The 17,238-nt window shown below is 44.4% G+C and overlaps 1 protein-coding gene across 1 annotated transcript in view; it reads left to right on the top strand.

Moving 5' to 3' along the window:
• prkg2 (protein kinase cGMP-dependent 2) overlaps positions 1 to 17,238 on the top strand; it is a 73,657-nt gene that overhangs the window by 44,278 nt on the left and 12,141 nt on the right. Inside the window, exons 10-14 of the mRNA XM_078215267.1 lie at positions 4,040 to 4,187; positions 9,939 to 10,075; positions 14,837 to 14,926; positions 15,065 to 15,206; positions 16,977 to 17,140. Of these exons, the coding sequence (XP_078071393.1) occupies positions 4,040 to 4,187; positions 9,939 to 10,075; positions 14,837 to 14,926; positions 15,065 to 15,206; positions 16,977 to 17,140 (681 nt within the window). The remainder of the gene's footprint in view (positions 1 to 4,039; positions 4,188 to 9,938; positions 10,076 to 14,836; positions 14,927 to 15,064; positions 15,207 to 16,976; positions 17,141 to 17,238) is intronic.

The following is a 17,238-nucleotide window of genomic DNA, read 5'->3' as shown; positions in this document are numbered from 1 at the left end:
GAGGGAGGCGGTGAGGAGGCAATGGAGGGAGGCGGTGATGGAGGGAGGTGGTGAAGGGGTGATGGAGGGAAGTGGTGACGGAGGGAGGCGGTGGTGGGTCGAAGGCAGGAGGTGATGATGGGGCAACGGAGGGAGGCGGTGATGGGCGACGGAGGGAGGTGGTGATGGGGCGACGGAGGGAGGCGGTGATGGGCAACGGAGGGAGGTGGTGAGGGGGCGACGGAGGGAAGTGGTGACGGAGGGAGGCGGTGATGGGTCGAAGGAAGGAGGTGATGATGGGGCAACGGAGGGAGGCGGTGATGGGTGACGGAGGGAGGTGGTGATGGGGCGACGGAGGGAGGTGGTGACGGAGGGGGGCGGTGAGGGGGCGACGGAGGGAGGCAGTGACGGAGGGAGGCGATGAGGGGGCGATGGTGGGAGGCCGTGATGGAGGGAGGCGGTGAGGGGGTGACAGAGGGAGGCGGTGAATGGTGGCCACCAGTGGCCCGTAATCATAAAGTGGAGTTGGATTGAACATTTCACCCAACATGAAAGCAACTATATAAATGTGGTTTGTCATTGGAAAACACTTGCAATGATAGAGAATTTCTTAGCATCAGAATGTCAATGCTTGTCAAGTTTTCTTCTCTATGGCCTGGGGAGAGCCACCTTCCTCTTGGCTGAGATTAGCTAACTCAAGATAGATCAAAGATCAAACCTGATCTGTACATTGAGTACAGTGACAGACGCACGTACCCACTGACACTAAGGTGCAGCTTCTTTGCATAATCCTTTGTTAAACATAATATAGTGCATTATTTTTATGCAAGGTAATATTTTACAGGTGATTACATTGTTTAATCTTTGATTGCCTGAAGAGTAAAGGACTATTAACTGACATAGTGGCATTTTTGAACATCTGCCATCTCTGTGGCTGAGTCCTCAGGTCATTTAAGCATTGACGTAAATCTCTCTGGACCTGACAATGAAATCAGTCACAGTATGTACATTTCCAATACATAGTCTTTTCTTTCTGTTGATTTTTGCAAAGCTTGTGTGTATGTCATAAGGGTTGTGCTTGTTATCTATTGATCACTTGAAGCATCTAATTTTAATATACATCTATTCTACATTTACCTTTGCCATTTACAACATACACATTTGTTGTGTTGCACATAAATTCTATTCAGTGAAGAAGATCAAAACTAATCTGTTGCCGTAATCTTGTTGTCCAAAATCTTTGCATCTTGTTCCTTATTTTCCAAGTGTTTCACCCGACAACTTTAAAGCTAGTGATATATTGTAATTATGGGATGCTATCCTTTTCCATAACCAGTTAGGATGCCTCTGTAGTAGTTTAGCATTGCCATAAAAACGATAAAATGATTTTGTAACTTTCTGCAGTTTACTAAGTATCTCAAACTCCTGGTGAAATAGCTCCTTGGTGTGTTTTTATATTGAGAACCCAGTGCAAAAGAGGTTGTGTAGAGAACATCCCCATTTCCTGACACAGAGCTGCTCTCAAGAATATTGACCCAAAATGAATGTTTTATGCTGTTCTCGTACATATACATCATCTTAGGAAACAAAGCAGGTATTAATCACACCATATTGATTGGACTGTCCATTATAACTATGCCCAATTTCTCTTTTTATTGACATGGATTAATAAAAAAATCAGAAAAATATTCTGGCCAGATGTTTTACTTTTATTATGCTCTTGCAGAAGTTCAATCTCACGTCTTGCAAAATGACTATTAATTAAATCCCATAGAATGGTCTTTAGAGACTTATTCTATTGATTATAGGGTTCTTGATCCCCAGTTATCTGGTTTATCCCTTTCTTCCTAATTGAATACAGATGTTATATCGGCACTGTTCCAGTTCTCTGGAGATCGCTTCCCTTATTTACCACTTTCCAATATGTCTTTGGATAATTAAAGTTCTTGTTTCTTTCATGGGGTTCTGGGCTTAAACTGAACATTTCAGAGGGCAGTTAAGTGTCAGCCACACTGTTGCCACATAAGTGCCAGACCAGATATGGATGGCAGGTCTCTTTCCCTTTAAAAGGCAGTGGTGAACTGGATGAACCTTCAGGACAATAAATGATAGTTCCATGCTTACCATTGCTGAGACGAGCTATCAATTCCAGCTTTAATTAATTGAATTCAGATTCCACCAGCTGCCAGGGTGGGATTTGAACCCGTGTCCTCAGAGCATGTACCTGGGTTTCTGGATTGCCAGCCTGTTCACATTATGGGCCCGATTTTACCATTTTCATTCTAAGTGCTGAATCTGGGCGTAATGCAGATCCAACTTAGAAATCCGCTTTCAGGCGCCCCCATACGCACTTAGCCTGAAAAAAAGTCTCCAGTCTCATTTGCGATGTGGGCGGGGCTTAGCGTAGCCAAAATGATCGGAGCTCTGAACTGCGCATGTGCAGTTAGAAAATAATTTGAAAACGCGCGCCGGTGTCAGATCGCTCCCGGGCCACAGAAAGCGGAAAAAGCGGCCCGGGAGTGAAAAGCGGGAGTGATAGTGCACACACACATCACTGTCCCCCTTATCCACCCCCCCCACTACCCACACACATCACTGTCCCCCTTATCCACCCCCCCACTACCCAGACCAATCGCCAGCCCTGTCCCCCTCCCCCATCACCCATCGCCCGCAGAGTGGTAGTGGACCCCCAGCCCCCCCGCACCCCCACCAGAAATATATCTGCCCCCCCCACCAGAGATCCGTCTGCCCCCCCCACCAGAGATCCATCGCCCCCCCCCCCCCGCCTGAGATCATCTTACTCGTCTCCCTCCTCCCACCCCCACGCCCCAGACAATAATCTGGCCTCATTCAGCCCCCTCCAGAGAATGGTCTGGCCTCGCTCACCCCGCCCCCCCCCCCCCCCCGCCTCCCCCCCAGAGGAAAATCTGACCCGCCTCCTCCATCCTCCCCGCCAGACAACGATCAGCCCTCCCCCCCCCCCCCCCGCCCCCCAGAGATACATCTGACCCGCCTTCTCCTCCCCCCCGCCCACCAGGCAACGATTTGGCCTCACTCCCCTCCACACCTCCCCAACCAGAGAATGATCAGGCCCACTTCCCTCCAACCCCCCTCCCTCCGCCCCCCCACCACTGATCTGAGTCAGAGAGCAGTTGGAAGCTCGGAACGCGCTCTTCAGCAGCTGGAGCGCCCGTTTTAGACTTTTATTTAGCAGGTCCATTACGGCGCGGTTCTGGATTGGCAAACGCGGTGGTAAAGGGGGAAATGCTGATAAAGTTGGGTGGGCAGTTCATTAATTCAATTTAAGTGCATGCAAATGCATTTAAATCACCGTCGCGCCCGTTTTGGGCGGGAATTGAATCGCCGCCATTCCCGGGTTTCGGTAAAGTGGCAATCTGCGCGGACGTGGGTGCGAATCACGTTAATGGCCTCTCACCCGACTTTACCACATTTACGCACCCGTTTTCGGGCACGACGCAATGGCAAAATCGGGCCCTATCAGTAAGCAACCAACTCCCTCTATAATCTATCGCTGTAGATTTCAGTTTTCGCTATTATTTCAGTTTTCACTCATTTACCTGTATCCCTCTTAATCTACTTTCTTTTCAACATTCAGTGGTCTATAAGTAGACTGAATAGAGGGAACTTTCCCTTCCCTTCTTCAACTCTATCCAAATATATTCAGCAAATTCACTGCTAAACTTCTGTTCTCGTCAAGTGCCTGAATAGAATTTTTATTAATGCTGTTACCCCTGTTTTCTCTCACATAATGCTCACTGAATATTTTGGAATTGGGAAGTTTTAGTTTCCAATCCTGCCCTTGTCCGAGCAATCTTTTTCTTTATGTTTATACCACATACCCAATAGTATTCTAACCATGTGTGAAGTTAAATACCCGACTTAAACTTGTATCTGTTTGTTCAGCAATCATAATTTTAATCCCCGCTCCTTCTGATCCATTCTTTGCTTGTTCTTTAACCATAAAAGAATTAAAACAAATGTTGGATTTTGCTCTAGGTTCTTATGATTTATGTTCTGTTAAATATCTGATTCTGTGTAGAATATCCATATCGGTACACGGAGGAGAAATCTCTTTGGAGATGATTCAGTTGAAGGAGAAGGTTGCCACATTTTCTCCAACATCCCCATTCAGAAACCTTGAGATCATCACCACCTTGGGAGTAGGTGGGTTCGGAAGAGTTGAGCTGGTAAGGAGATTTCCTCCGATAGCAAATATGACACTGCACTTTTTTAATGTTCAGAAATCATAGAAATCATAGAAACCCTACAGTGCAGAAGGAGGCCATTCGGCCCATCGAGTCTGCACCGACCACAATCCCACCCAGGCCCTACCCCCACATATTTTACCCGCTAATCCCTCTAACCTACGCATCTCAGGACTCTGCGGGGCAATTTTTAACCTGGCCAATCAACCTAACCCGCACATCTTTGGACTGTGGGAGGAAACCGGAGCACCCGGAGGAAACCCACGCAAACACGAGGAGAATGTGCAAACTCCACACAGACAGTGACCCGAGCATCGAACACGGGACCCTGGAGCTGTGAAGCAGCAGTGCTAACCACTGTGCTACCGTGCCGCCCAATGTATGGGAGGAAGTTAGTGATAGTGAATTGGCAGCTGACTTTACACTCTGCCATTTATCTTTTCTATATATTCAATTCAGGAAAGCCGTAAAACAGGCTGCCGATTTATTATTGTTCATTTTGTACCATAGCCAAAGGCCAGTTTCAGCCCATACACTGCCATTACTGTTTCAGTGACACTGCTTTATTTGAGCCTTGCTTACTATTGGATCAATCTCTTGATATCGGGAATTCCGCTCAGTACTGTTCCAACAGATATTCACCTCAGTTATATCTAACACTGCTCTGATTTTTCATAACAATCATGTAGTTGCTTCACTTTGATCAGGGCTGATCATCAAAATCAACATCCTGATCCTGCCTCCCCTGATCCCTTGATCCCTTTAGCCCCAAGGAATATATCTAATTCCTTCTTGATATCACACAATGTTTTGGCCTCAACTATTTTCTGTGGTAGTGAATTCCACATATTCACCATTCTCCAGGTGAAGATATTTCTCCTCAACTCAGTTCTAAAAGGTTTACCCTTTATCCTCAAGCTATGACCCCTAGTTCTGGACTCCCGCAACATCAGGAACACTCTTTCCGAATCTAACTCTGTCAGAATTTTATAAGTTTTTATGAGGTCCCCTCTCACTCTTCTAAACTTCAGTGAAGATAATCCTAACTGACTTAGCCTCTCCTCATATGACAGACCTGCCATCCCAGGAATCAGCCTGGCAAACCTTCATTGCACTCTCTCTATAGCAAGGACATCCTTCCTCAGGTAAGGACACCAAAACTGTACACAATATTCCAGATGTGGCTTCACCAATGCCCTTTACAATTGCAGTAAAACATCCCTATTCCTATACTCAAATCCTCTTGCTATGAAGCCCAACATACCATTTGCCTTCTTTACCGCCTACTGTACCTATGCGCTTACTTTCAGCGACTGGCGCTGAGGATGCCAATGTCTCGCAGAGTATCCACCTCTCTCAATTTACATCCATTCAAGGAATAATATGCCTTCCTTTTTTGCAACTGAAGTGGATAACCTCACATTTATTCACATTATACTGCACCTGCCATGCATATGCACACTCATTCAGCCTGTCCAAATCACACTGAAGCATCTCTGCATCCTCGCCACAGCTCACCCTCCCACCCAACTTTGTATCATCTGCAGATTTGGCGATAACACATTTAGTTCCCTCTTCCAAATCATTAATATATAATGCGAACAATTGGGGTCCTAGCACAGGTCCCTGCAGTACCCTACTAGTCACTGACTGCCGATCAGAAAAATACCCATTTATGCCAACTCTTTGCTTCCTATCTGCTAACCAGCTTTCGATCCATCTCAAGATGCTATCGCAATTCCAACTACCCACAATATCTTCACTGAATCCCAATTTCAACCAAAGTGAGGCCCTTCAAGATCCCTCGATTTCTATTGGGCAGCACGGTGGCATAGTGGTTAGCACTGCTGCCTCACAGTGCCAGGTTCGATTCCCGGCTAGGATCACTGCCTGTGCAGAGTCTGTACATTCTCCCTGTGTCTGCATGGGTTTCCTCTGGGTGCTGCGGTTTCCTCCCACAGTCTGATAGACTTGCTGGTGAGGTGCATTGGCCATGCTATATTCTCCCTCAGTGTACCCGAACAGGAGCCGGAGTGTGGCACCGAGGGGATTTTCACAGTAAGTTCATTGCAGTGTTAATATAAGCGTACTTGTGACACTAATAAATATACTTTAAACCTCAAGAAATGTCACCGGGGGGTGAACATGAGGCATTGCAAATATTGCAGGATTCTCAGGGTGTCCAGCTTTATCAACTGAGCAAACATTGCCTTGTCAACTCTGCCATCTGAACTGAAGGGGTCCCACTCACTCACTGCATAGCTGGAGTGTGACCATAGGCAGCACATCATGCAGGTCAATGCCTGGTATCCTGGCAACAGTCATGGCATCTTCAGTCTGCAGTGCCAGCTGTATTTCAGCCACTTTTTTATTCATTTGTGGGACATGGACATCGCTGGCTGGCCGGCATTCATCGCCCATCCCTACTTGCCCTTGTTCAGAGGGCGGTTGAGAATCAACCACATTGCTGTGGCTCTGGAGTCACATGTAGGCCAGACCAGGTAAGGAAGGCAGATTTCCATCCCTAAGGGACATTGGTGAACCAGATGGGTTTTTCCAACAATCGACAATGGTTTCATGGTCTTCAATAGATTCTTAATTCCAGATGTTTAAAATTGAATTTAAATTCTACCATGGCGGGATTCGAACCCGGGTCCCCAGAACATTAGCTGAGTTTCTGAATTAACAGTCTAGCAATAGTACCACTAGGCCATCGTCTCCCTGAAATGCCAGCGGTATTTCAGCCACCACAGAAAACAGAAGGGTGGCTGCCGGGTGACAAAGCCCACTGACAACATGGCGATTCTGGTTCACAACCCACACACACATGATTCATGTGTCTTCATGATTCATGATTCTGGTTCACAAGCCACACACATATAGGCAACACAGCAAAAAGCCATGGGGCCATGAGAAATCTGTTAAGAACAGCCCACTGACATGTTGAAGCGATGATTCCGCTGCTCTGGAAGAGCCATTGAGTATTCGGCTGAGCAGCCTGCAAGGTCTGTGGTGGTCTGCCACACAACCTCACCATGAGAGAAGAACCCTTGCCACTGTCTATCAGACAACAAACCAAGGTGGAGGTACGAGAGGAAGAAGTGGGAGGAAGGCTAAGATCTAGACAACTGCTTTTTCTGTCTGGTCTGTACATAAGGAGCTATTACAAATGCAATACCAATAAGCTCTAGCCCAATTCTTCATTCACCAACAATTCTACTCATTACTTTTTCTCTGTTACTGGCCATCACATCCTTCCCTTTACAGAATCACAGAAGCAGAAGGAGACCATTTGGCCAATCGTGTCCGTTCCATCTTTCCAGATGAGCATCATGACTTAATAAAGAATTATTAATAATAAATCATTAATTGGGGTGGAGATTGGAAGGTGGTGGGGTCGCCATCTGCGGGAGTCTTGATAGTCACATGAGTATAGTCACTGACACCCCCAATCCAGCCAAGGCCCCAAAGCCAAATGCCCTCTTCTGTCTGACTGGCCTGATTGGTATTGAACTTGATATATTGACCAGTCCAATGGTATATGGCATCTTTGATGTCGTTTATGCAGGAGTAGGTCACTGACTGAGAGATGCCACGTAGATCTCCAGACAACACCTCGAATGCACCACAGGTTAGAATGATGAGCTATAAGCATTTCTCAAAGCTCTTGATCCAGTTCCACCACCACCCCACTGGAGGAATGCAGCCTCTGGAGACACTGGTCCCTCAGACCATCTCCATGAGCTTCTGACAGTAACACCCTTTCTACCTGAGTAGTGTCTTCTGCAATTATGAGGCTGCCCTTTTGCCCCAGTGTGCCTTCTTCATCAATATCCAATGGCTTCCTCAACCTACTGGAGGTCCCATGGCCGCTGCATAGGCACTTCCATGTGTCCTCATTTCCATCTCTGTGTCACTCACTTCCTCACTGGAGAGGTCAATGTCTGAAAGCATTGACTCATAACCAGATGAAGCACCCACAGCAATGAGCCCCTCATAAACCTTGTCCGACCACCAGTGGCTGCTGTGGATCTCGGAAGCACCTTCACGAGCAACACTTCATTTGAGCGCCACCTTCTGCTGTGCCTCCATACATAATACTGTCACTTCCTGAAGACACAGGCTGCAAGCAGCTTCACAGAGTGGCTGTTAGTTCCTTCCCTTCACAGCTTGGCTATTGTTTGGATCTCACCTTGCTCAAATAGGTGAGATTCGGACCGGGATTTTCCAGGCTTGCAAGTGATGGAAATTTGGAGAGTAGCCTAAAGTCCATTAACTTTGGGTTGGGATTTCCAGTCCTGTCAGTGTTGGGACTGGAAAATCCCACCTTCAGTCTCCATGCATCCAGTGTGCCACTGGTAAAATTTGGCTGTTCCACCTACCGTAATTACCCGTCTGCCATTCATCTGTACCATCACCCGCATCTGGTAAAATTGGTCGGCAGGGAAGAGAGCCGGCCCAACACAGGCCTAGTGCCATTTTACTGCCCTCACCCCCTGCATCCATTCCCACCTCCTTACGGCCAGTAAAATTCTTCCCTTTGTTTAAATCAGGGAAGGTGACCTGCTCATATAAGCTTAGATGGTATTTTCTTTATTTTGCACAATTGCACAAGGATACAATAAATCATGGTGTATAAGTCAACCTTTTGAAGCTTTGAAAAATCCTTCCAAAAACAGAGGTCAACTTCACTTACGCGAATACAATCATACAACACAGGAGCAGAAGTAGGCCATTTGGCCCCTCCATTCAATCAGATCATGGCTGATCTATGTGTGTGTTGAGTTCCACATCCTCCGTTTACCCCCGGTCACCTTTGGTTCCCTGGTCTAACAAGAAATCTGTCTACTTGTGCCTTAAAAATATTCAATGACTCCAATTCCGCCACCTTCTGAGACAGAGTCCCAAAGTTGAACAACCCTCTGAAAGAAAAGAATTCTCCAAACCTCTATCCAGTAAGGGCGATCCCTAATTTTAAAACCATGCCCCTGGTCCTGGACTCAGGGAAAGGAGACATCCTTTCAAAGTCCACCTTGTTAATACCGTTCAGGGTCTTATGTACTTCAATCAAGTCACCCCTCACTCTTCTATATAATATGGAATGTATTAAGTGAGTCCAGCATTAATGATTGTTCCCGACGTTCACCTTGCTCTAAAATTAGCTGAATAATTTGTATGTGACTTCATCTCACCGAGTGCTTGCTTGGTTGAACTTTGGAGGGGTTGAAGGAGAAATGCACAAATTATGTGGCAGTTCAAGTCAAAGCCCAAAAAGGTAAAATGCACAGGCTGCTTTTGGACACTTGAGAAGGTGTGTACAGTAAAATGGAATTTGTAAATGTCTGACAGTCCTGTAAACTTCAGTTTTGAATGCTCAAAACTTTCATTGTCCTGATCCATATCCTTCTTTATGCAACTTCTTTGCATTACTCTTTCATTCTTTATAGCTCACATTGAAGGCAATTTGTGCTTGAGCTTTTGTTAATGCTGTTTAAAATCATGAGATTTAAAATAATTAGTGGAAAAAAGTACAGCTCAATGTTAATTTGAATCTTCACTGCAGAAGCAATCGCCTGGCAGACGCATCTCCCGCCTGTTATAGGAACTGCTCAATTATCGTTCCCTGCTCCTGCAGTCAAGATGAAAATTTGTGCTTTCATGAGCATGCCTTTGCCAGGTAAAGCAAATCCTCAAAAGATGTAACATTAAGCAATTAGCAATCTTTCTCTATAGGTCAAAATGAAAAATGAAAATGTAACCTTTGCTGTGAAGTGCATAAAGAAAAAGCACATTGTGGACACAAGACAACAGGAGCACATACATTCGGAGAAGAAGATTCTAGAAGAGGCTTGCTCTCCATTTATTGTGAGGTAGGTGTTTTTCTGAAGAACGGTTAAAGGAATAGTCCAGAAAGACTAATAACAGTTCTGTTTAAAAGCTGACAGTGAGTTATGTGAAAAAAATTAACTTGCCTTTCTTAGGCTACTTTACTTTTTGTCAACATACTGTTTGAAAATCTCCAACCACTGCCTGGTTCATGTATAAATCTGTCAGTGCCAGATGTTGAGTCCAGCCCTTCTGTGCTGGGTTCGCTATTGAATAATATACTGGCATCTCAGCGCAATAGTTTCTCTCCATCTCATGGCCTTATTAATTTGATTGACAGATGATATCGGAAGCCTTATATTTTGAATGGAAATAATCCTTTAGTTTTGCCAAGTAATTTAAAAAATAATGTCAGCACAATCACTCCTATATCTCAGCGGGAATGTCGAGAGAAAACAATTTATGTTTTTTAACAGAAAATGGGATTAATGTGTTTTCACTTGTGCATAAATTTACTATTTCTTTTCTGGATTCTACTTTCAGAAGTAAAATAAGGCATGCATTTATTGTTCTGTACAGGAGCACTGAAAAACAGCAGCAGGCAATGCAATTATGGTCGCATTGTGGAAGTAATTTCACGAGGCTGTAGGGTTAAAATTCGATAAGGCCCAAAAACAGGCATGGGGATTATGCATGATTGATCCTTGCCCATTTGTTGCAATGCAGAAACTTTGCACTACCTGCAAATTATAATGATCCCCGTGTGCACCCCAGTGGCTACGCAGCTCAGCAGAGTCCAAAGTTCATATAAGGCTAGCACCACTAAAGGTAACCTGCACTACTTAAAGGGGAGGTTCACTCTGACAGCCACAGGTGCTGGAAGAGGCTGGGGACATTTTTGCAGCATTCTCAAGAGGATCTGACATTGGGTACCCCACTCCATATGCCACTTTCCTAAGCTGTAATACCACTTGACAATAAGTGGAGGAAAATACAGCCCCCCAAAAATGTCAATTGAGCCAGATTTTCTGGCTGGCAGCACCAATACTCCTAGAGGATAGAGTTGAGGCCATAATCAGATAAGTCACGATGTTATTGAATGGCAGAACAGGAATGAGGGGCCAAATGGCCTACTCCAGCTCCTAATTTGTATGTACCTACAATTTCTAGCTCCACTGAATATACAGGGTATGTATAGCACTGTGGAATCATGTTTTGAAGCACCAACGCACAGCACCAAAAAGGACAGAGATCAAGTTTAATGACTGAATTTCCTACATTGTTTGCACTATGATAGGGAAAGCAGTCAGCCTGCTCTCACTTAGTTTCCAACAGAAAAGCTGAAAGCAGATCTGATAGTGGCTTAGAAGCAGCCTATCCTAGTGCTGTGTTCTCTTTGTATCACATCTGGGAGAATAGCAAAGGGAGACAATGGGAAGAAAAATTGATGTTTTCTTTAATAGTATCTAAACAGTTAAAAAAATTCCATTGCAAACACAATCTGGGCAACATTTGGATACAGAATTCATTTACACAAATGAATCAGTCCAGACAGATAAGTAAGAAAATATAATGTAACAATCACAATACTTAGGAGTGCAATGAATTTTATAACTTTGAATGCTGCCTTTATAATGCTTACTCTTTATGAATTTTTTGTTGATAATATTTTATCTTTTAGTTTTTTAGGTGTACTTCAGTGAGCACTCTGGATTTTTGTACTGCATTTACATGTTCAACATTAGTTAAAAGCAACATCTAGTTCTTCACTAACATTAAAAAATGTCACCAATGTTTTGATTAATGCTCTGGATATGTGTTTAACATCTGTCAAACTAATACCTCCAGTATGAAATGATCAGTAGCTTTGTCTTTATAATATTCCCAATGCTAATTTGGGACTGCAACCAATCACTACCTTTACTCTTATTGTATAAATGGTTGTGATCATTTGAACAAAGAAGAACAAAGAACAATACAGCACAGGAACAGGCCCTTCGGCCCTCCAAGCCCGTGCCGCTCCCTGGTCCAAACTAGACCATTCTTTTGTATCCCTCCATTCCCACTCCGTTCATATGGCTATCTAGATAAGTCTTAAACGTTCCCAGTGTGTCCCGCCTCCACCACCTTGCCTGGCAGCGCATTCCAGGCCCCCACCACCCTCCGTGTATGTGCATATGACATATGTATATGTCCTTCTGATATCTGTGTTAAACCTCCCCCCCTTCACCTTGAACCCATGACCCCTCGTGAACATCACCACCGACCTGGGGAAAAGCTTCCCACCGTTCACCCTATCTATGCCTTTCATAATTTCATACACCTCTATTAAGTCTCCCCTCATCCTCCGTCTTTCCAGGGAGAACAACCCCAGTTTACCCAATCTCTCCTCATAACTAAGCCCCTCCATACCAGGCAACATCCTGGTAAACCTCCTCTGTACTCTCTCCAAAGCCTCCACGTCCTTCTGGTAGTGTGGCGACCAGAACTGGACGCAGTATTCCAAATGCGGCCGAACCAACGTTCATCTGCAACATCAGACCCCAACTTTTATACTCTATGCCCCATCCTATAAAGGCAAGCATGCCATATGCCTTCTTCACCACTTCACCACTACCTCCTCAATTTTTTGAGGAGGTAACTAAGTGTGTTGATGAAGGTAGGGCAGTTGATGTCATATACATGGATTTTAGTAAGGCGTTTGATAAGGTCCCCCATGGTCGGCTTATGATGAAAGTGAGGAGGTGTGGGATAGAGGGAAAGTTGGCCGATTGGATAGGTAACTGGCTGTCTGATCGAAGACAGAGGGTGGTGGTCGATGGAAAATTTTCGGATTGGAGGCAGGTTGCTAGCGGAGTGCCGCAGGGATCAGTGCTTGGTCCTCTGCTCTTTGTGATTTTTATTAATGACTTAGAGGAGGGGGCTGAAGGGTGGATCAGTAAATTTGCTGATGACACCAAGATTGGTGGAGTAGTGGATGAGGTGGAGGGCTGTTGTAGGCTGCAAAGAGACATAGATAGGATGCAAAGCTGGGCTGAAAAATGGCAAATGGAGTTTAACCCTGATAAATGTGAGGTGATTCATTTTGGTAGGACTAATTTAAATGTGGATTACAGGGTCAAAGGTACGGTTCTGAAGACTGTGGAGGAACAGAGAGATCTTGGGGTTCTCTAAAGGTTGCCACTCAAGTGGATAGAGCTGTGAAGAAGGCCTATAGTGTGTTAGCTTTTATTAACAGGGAGTTGGAGCTTAAGAGCCGTGGGGTTATGCTGCAACTGTACAGGACCTTGGTGAGACCACATTTGGAGTATTGTGTGCAGTTCTGATCACCTCACTATAGGAAGGATGTGGAAGCGCTGGAAAGAGTGCAGAGGAGATTTACCAGGATGCTGCCTGGTTTGGAGGGTCGGTCTTATGAGGAAAGGTTGCGGGAGCTAGGGCAGTTCTCTCTGGAGCGGAGGAGGCTGAGGGGAGACTTAATAGAGGTTTATAAAATGATGAAGGGGATAGATAGTGTGAACGTTCAAAGACTATTTCCTCGGGTGGATGGAGCTATTACAAGGGGGCATAACTATAGGGTTCGTGGTGGGAGATACAGGAAAGATATCAGAGGTAGGTTCTTTACGCAGAGAGTGGTTGGGGTGTGGAATGGACTGCCTGCAGTGATAGTGGAGTCAGACACTTTAGGAACATTTAAGCGGTTATTGGATAGGCACATGGAGCACACCAGGATGATAGGGAGTGGGATAGCTTGATCTTGGTTTCAGATAAAGCTCGGCACAACATCGTGGGCCGAAGGGCCTGTTCTGTGCTGTACTGTTCTATGTTCTATGTTCCACCTGTGACGTCACCTTCAAGGATCTGTGGACTTGCACACCCAGGTCCCTCTGCGTATCTACACCCTTTATGGTTCTGCCATTTATCGTATAGCTCCTCCCTACATTATTTCTACCAAAATGCATCACTTCGCATTCATCAGGATTGAACTCCATCTGCCATTTCTTTGCCCAAATTTCCAGCTTATCTATATCCTTCTGTAGCTTCTGACCATGCTCCTCACTATCTGCAAGTCCTGCCAATTTTGTGTCATCCGCAAACTTACTGATCACCCCAGTTACACCTTCTTCCAGATCGTTTATATAAATCACAAACAGCAGAGGTCCCAATACAGAGCCCTGCGGAGTCACAGGCCTCCAGCCGGAAAAAGACCCTTCCACTACCACCCTCTGTCTTCTATGACCAAGCCAGTTCTCCACCCATCTAGCCACCTCCCCCTTTATCCCATGAGATCCAACCTTTTTCACCAGCCTACCATGAGGGACTTTGTCAAACGCTTTACTAAAGTCCATATAGACGACATCCACGGCCCTTCCCTCGTCAATCATTCTGGTCACTTCTTCAAAAAACTCCACCAGGTTAGTGAGGCATGACCTCCCTCTCACAAAACCATGCTGACTATCGTTAATGAGGTTATTCCTTTCTAAATGCGCATACATCCTATCTCTAAGAATCCTCTCCAACAACTACTTTGTCATTCTTTGTCAAAGAATTTGGCATTCTTGTGTTTGTCCTGATGAATGAGATGAGAAGCTTGGACAACATGTCTCTCTTTTCAGCAATATTCAAATGCTAATTTAGCAATATGATTGCAACTGTTTACAATTAACTCAGATTAACTTGCTGATCACAAATGTACTAAACCAGTGCATTAATGCTAATACACTCGCATAGTATATTTCTGTAAAGGTTTTGAACGAGCTTCATAGGCTGTGTCTCATCTGGTTTCTCCCTTCCTGATGTTGTAGACTATTTCGCAGTTTTAAAGACAACAAGTATGTTTACATGCTGCTGGAGGCTTGCCTTGGTGGAGAGATCTGGAGCATCCTTAGGGATAGGTGAGCTGACCTAATATCAGTGTACATACATTGTACTTGTCTTTTTAAAGCAAGCCTGGTTGAATTTTGTTGGTAGAAGTCTATCTTATACTACATATCTCACTGACCTTGTGCCTCAATACATTCTTCTTGTGGCAGAGGTTGCTTTGATGAGTTCACAGCAAAGTTTTGTATTTCTTGTGTGACTGAAGCATTTGATTACCTGCATCATATTGGAGTCATCTACAGGGACCTGAAACCAGAGAATCTGATGCTTGATACTGAAGGATACATAAAGTTGGTAAGTTGATTTTTAAGAATGAAGTATATTTAGGCGCACTTGTGTAGTTGTAGTGGTTCTGGGCTTGCAACCCAGAAGTGGTGAGTTTATCACCATAGCACCTTGTGAAATTTAATTCAATAAATCTGGTCATTTGTGGGAAGAATGCTCATCAGATCTGTTGGATTCTCATAAAAACTTAATGTAATCCTGAAATCAAAAGAAAAAATCTTAAAGAAACATTTGATTCCATCTCTGCGGCATCTTTCAATGAGAGCCACATCAATTAGAATCATTCTTGTTGATTAACCAGGTGCCATGTTACATCAAACCATGGTGATCTTTCTTTAACAATTCTACCTGTTGTTTGTATATTTAGACCTTGTAAGGCCATTGATACACAATAATAGCAAAGTGTATGACTCTGTACATTTTCATTTGTAATTGCCATGGATTAGTTTCAGCGGTTTTACAGTGTTTTCTGTCTTCTGAATTGTCTATTTGCTGCCAAGTCCCCTTTAGTCCTCCAAATAACTTGACTCTTGACCTGTTAGGGAAGCTGAAGATTTTCAGCCCCCCAGCTTTCCATTCCCACTGCACATACCCTTCTACTTCCTGAGTTCACAGGGTGTAACGTCAATATTTGTCTCATTAGCAACTGGCACCAGTCTCCATGAATATCATTCTTCAATCAGTCAGTAAAAGGTATACCAGTAACGGGCACCCACCCTACTGACTAAGCCATGAGCAAGCTGCTAACCTCTGACTGGTGTTTCCCAACAGCAGGTACATGTGGAGTTGAACAGTCAATTAAGTGTAAAACAAACTATATCCCGCAACCACAAGGCACCGAGAGTTGATGCTTAGATTTACCTTTACACTATTATTATTTACTACTAAAATAATTGAGTTTTGTGTCTTAGTGATGTTTTTAACTCTCCAGCTTGTTAAAGTATTACACATTCTACTGAGTTCCCAGTCTGCCTATTTTATAAAGTTTAAAGTTTATTTATTAATGTCACAAATAGGCTTGCATTAACACTACTATGAATTTACTGGGAAAATCCCCTAGTCGCAACACTCCAACACAAGTTCGGGTACACTGAGGGAGAATTTCGCATGGACAATCCACCTCACCTGCACGTCTTTCGGACTGTGAGAGGAAACCGGAGCACCCGGAGGAAACCCACGCAGACATGGGGAGAACATGCAGACTCCACACCAGACAGTGACCCAAGCCAGGAATCAAACCCCGATCCCTGGCACTGTGAGACAGCAGTGCTAGCCACTGTGCCCCCCTTATTTGGACAATCTTAAGTATAATAGCTTTTAAAGAATAAATAAGCTGTATTTGGATATTTTTAATTGTCCTTCATTCCTTTCACTGAGATATTATTAGAAAGCCAGTGGTACAGGAGGTAGCAGGACCAGGCACACTCTATATAGGGAGTTCTCACATCACTGGCCCACAGAAGGAATGAGCATCAGATCAGTAGTGGCACATCTGACAGGACCAGGTATACCGGATATTGAAATAAATAAAACCACAACCCCATTGAGCCAGAATTGTTAGCCTCTCTGCCCAGCACTGGTGCTGCTTAGTGACGTGGGCAGTTGCCATTGCCATACATAATAATAAACTCACCCTAATAACGGAAAGCCACTTGTGTCAATGGCAAATGTTGTAGCCAGTGTGGATCACAGATCAGCATCTTCTCATGACCATCATTATTTTGGGATAGATCTTGTAGATAATTGGATGAATACATTTCACTGATCCTTTGTTTTCAGGTTGACTTTGGATTTGCTAAGAAGATTGGTAAAGGTCAGAAAACATGGACATTTTGTGGCACTCCAGAATATGTAGCACCTGAGATCATTCTGAATAAGGGCCATGATTTTGGTGTCGATTTCTGGTCACTGGGAATTCTTGTCTTTGAGCTTCTTACTGGCAGGTAAACAATTCTTTTGTACAACCAATTCTATCTGCAATCACTGGGCACTCTTCTATTTTTAAATAGAAACTTTCATTTTTTCCAACTGCTTGGTATGG

The sequence above is a fragment of the Mustelus asterias genome, chromosome 1 (genome assembly GCF_964213995.1).
Source record: "Mustelus asterias chromosome 1, sMusAst1.hap1.1, whole genome shotgun sequence".
Lineage (NCBI taxonomy): Eukaryota > Metazoa > Chordata > Chondrichthyes > Carcharhiniformes > Triakidae > Mustelus > Mustelus asterias.
This window is presented reverse-complemented; position numbering and strand designations above follow the sequence as displayed.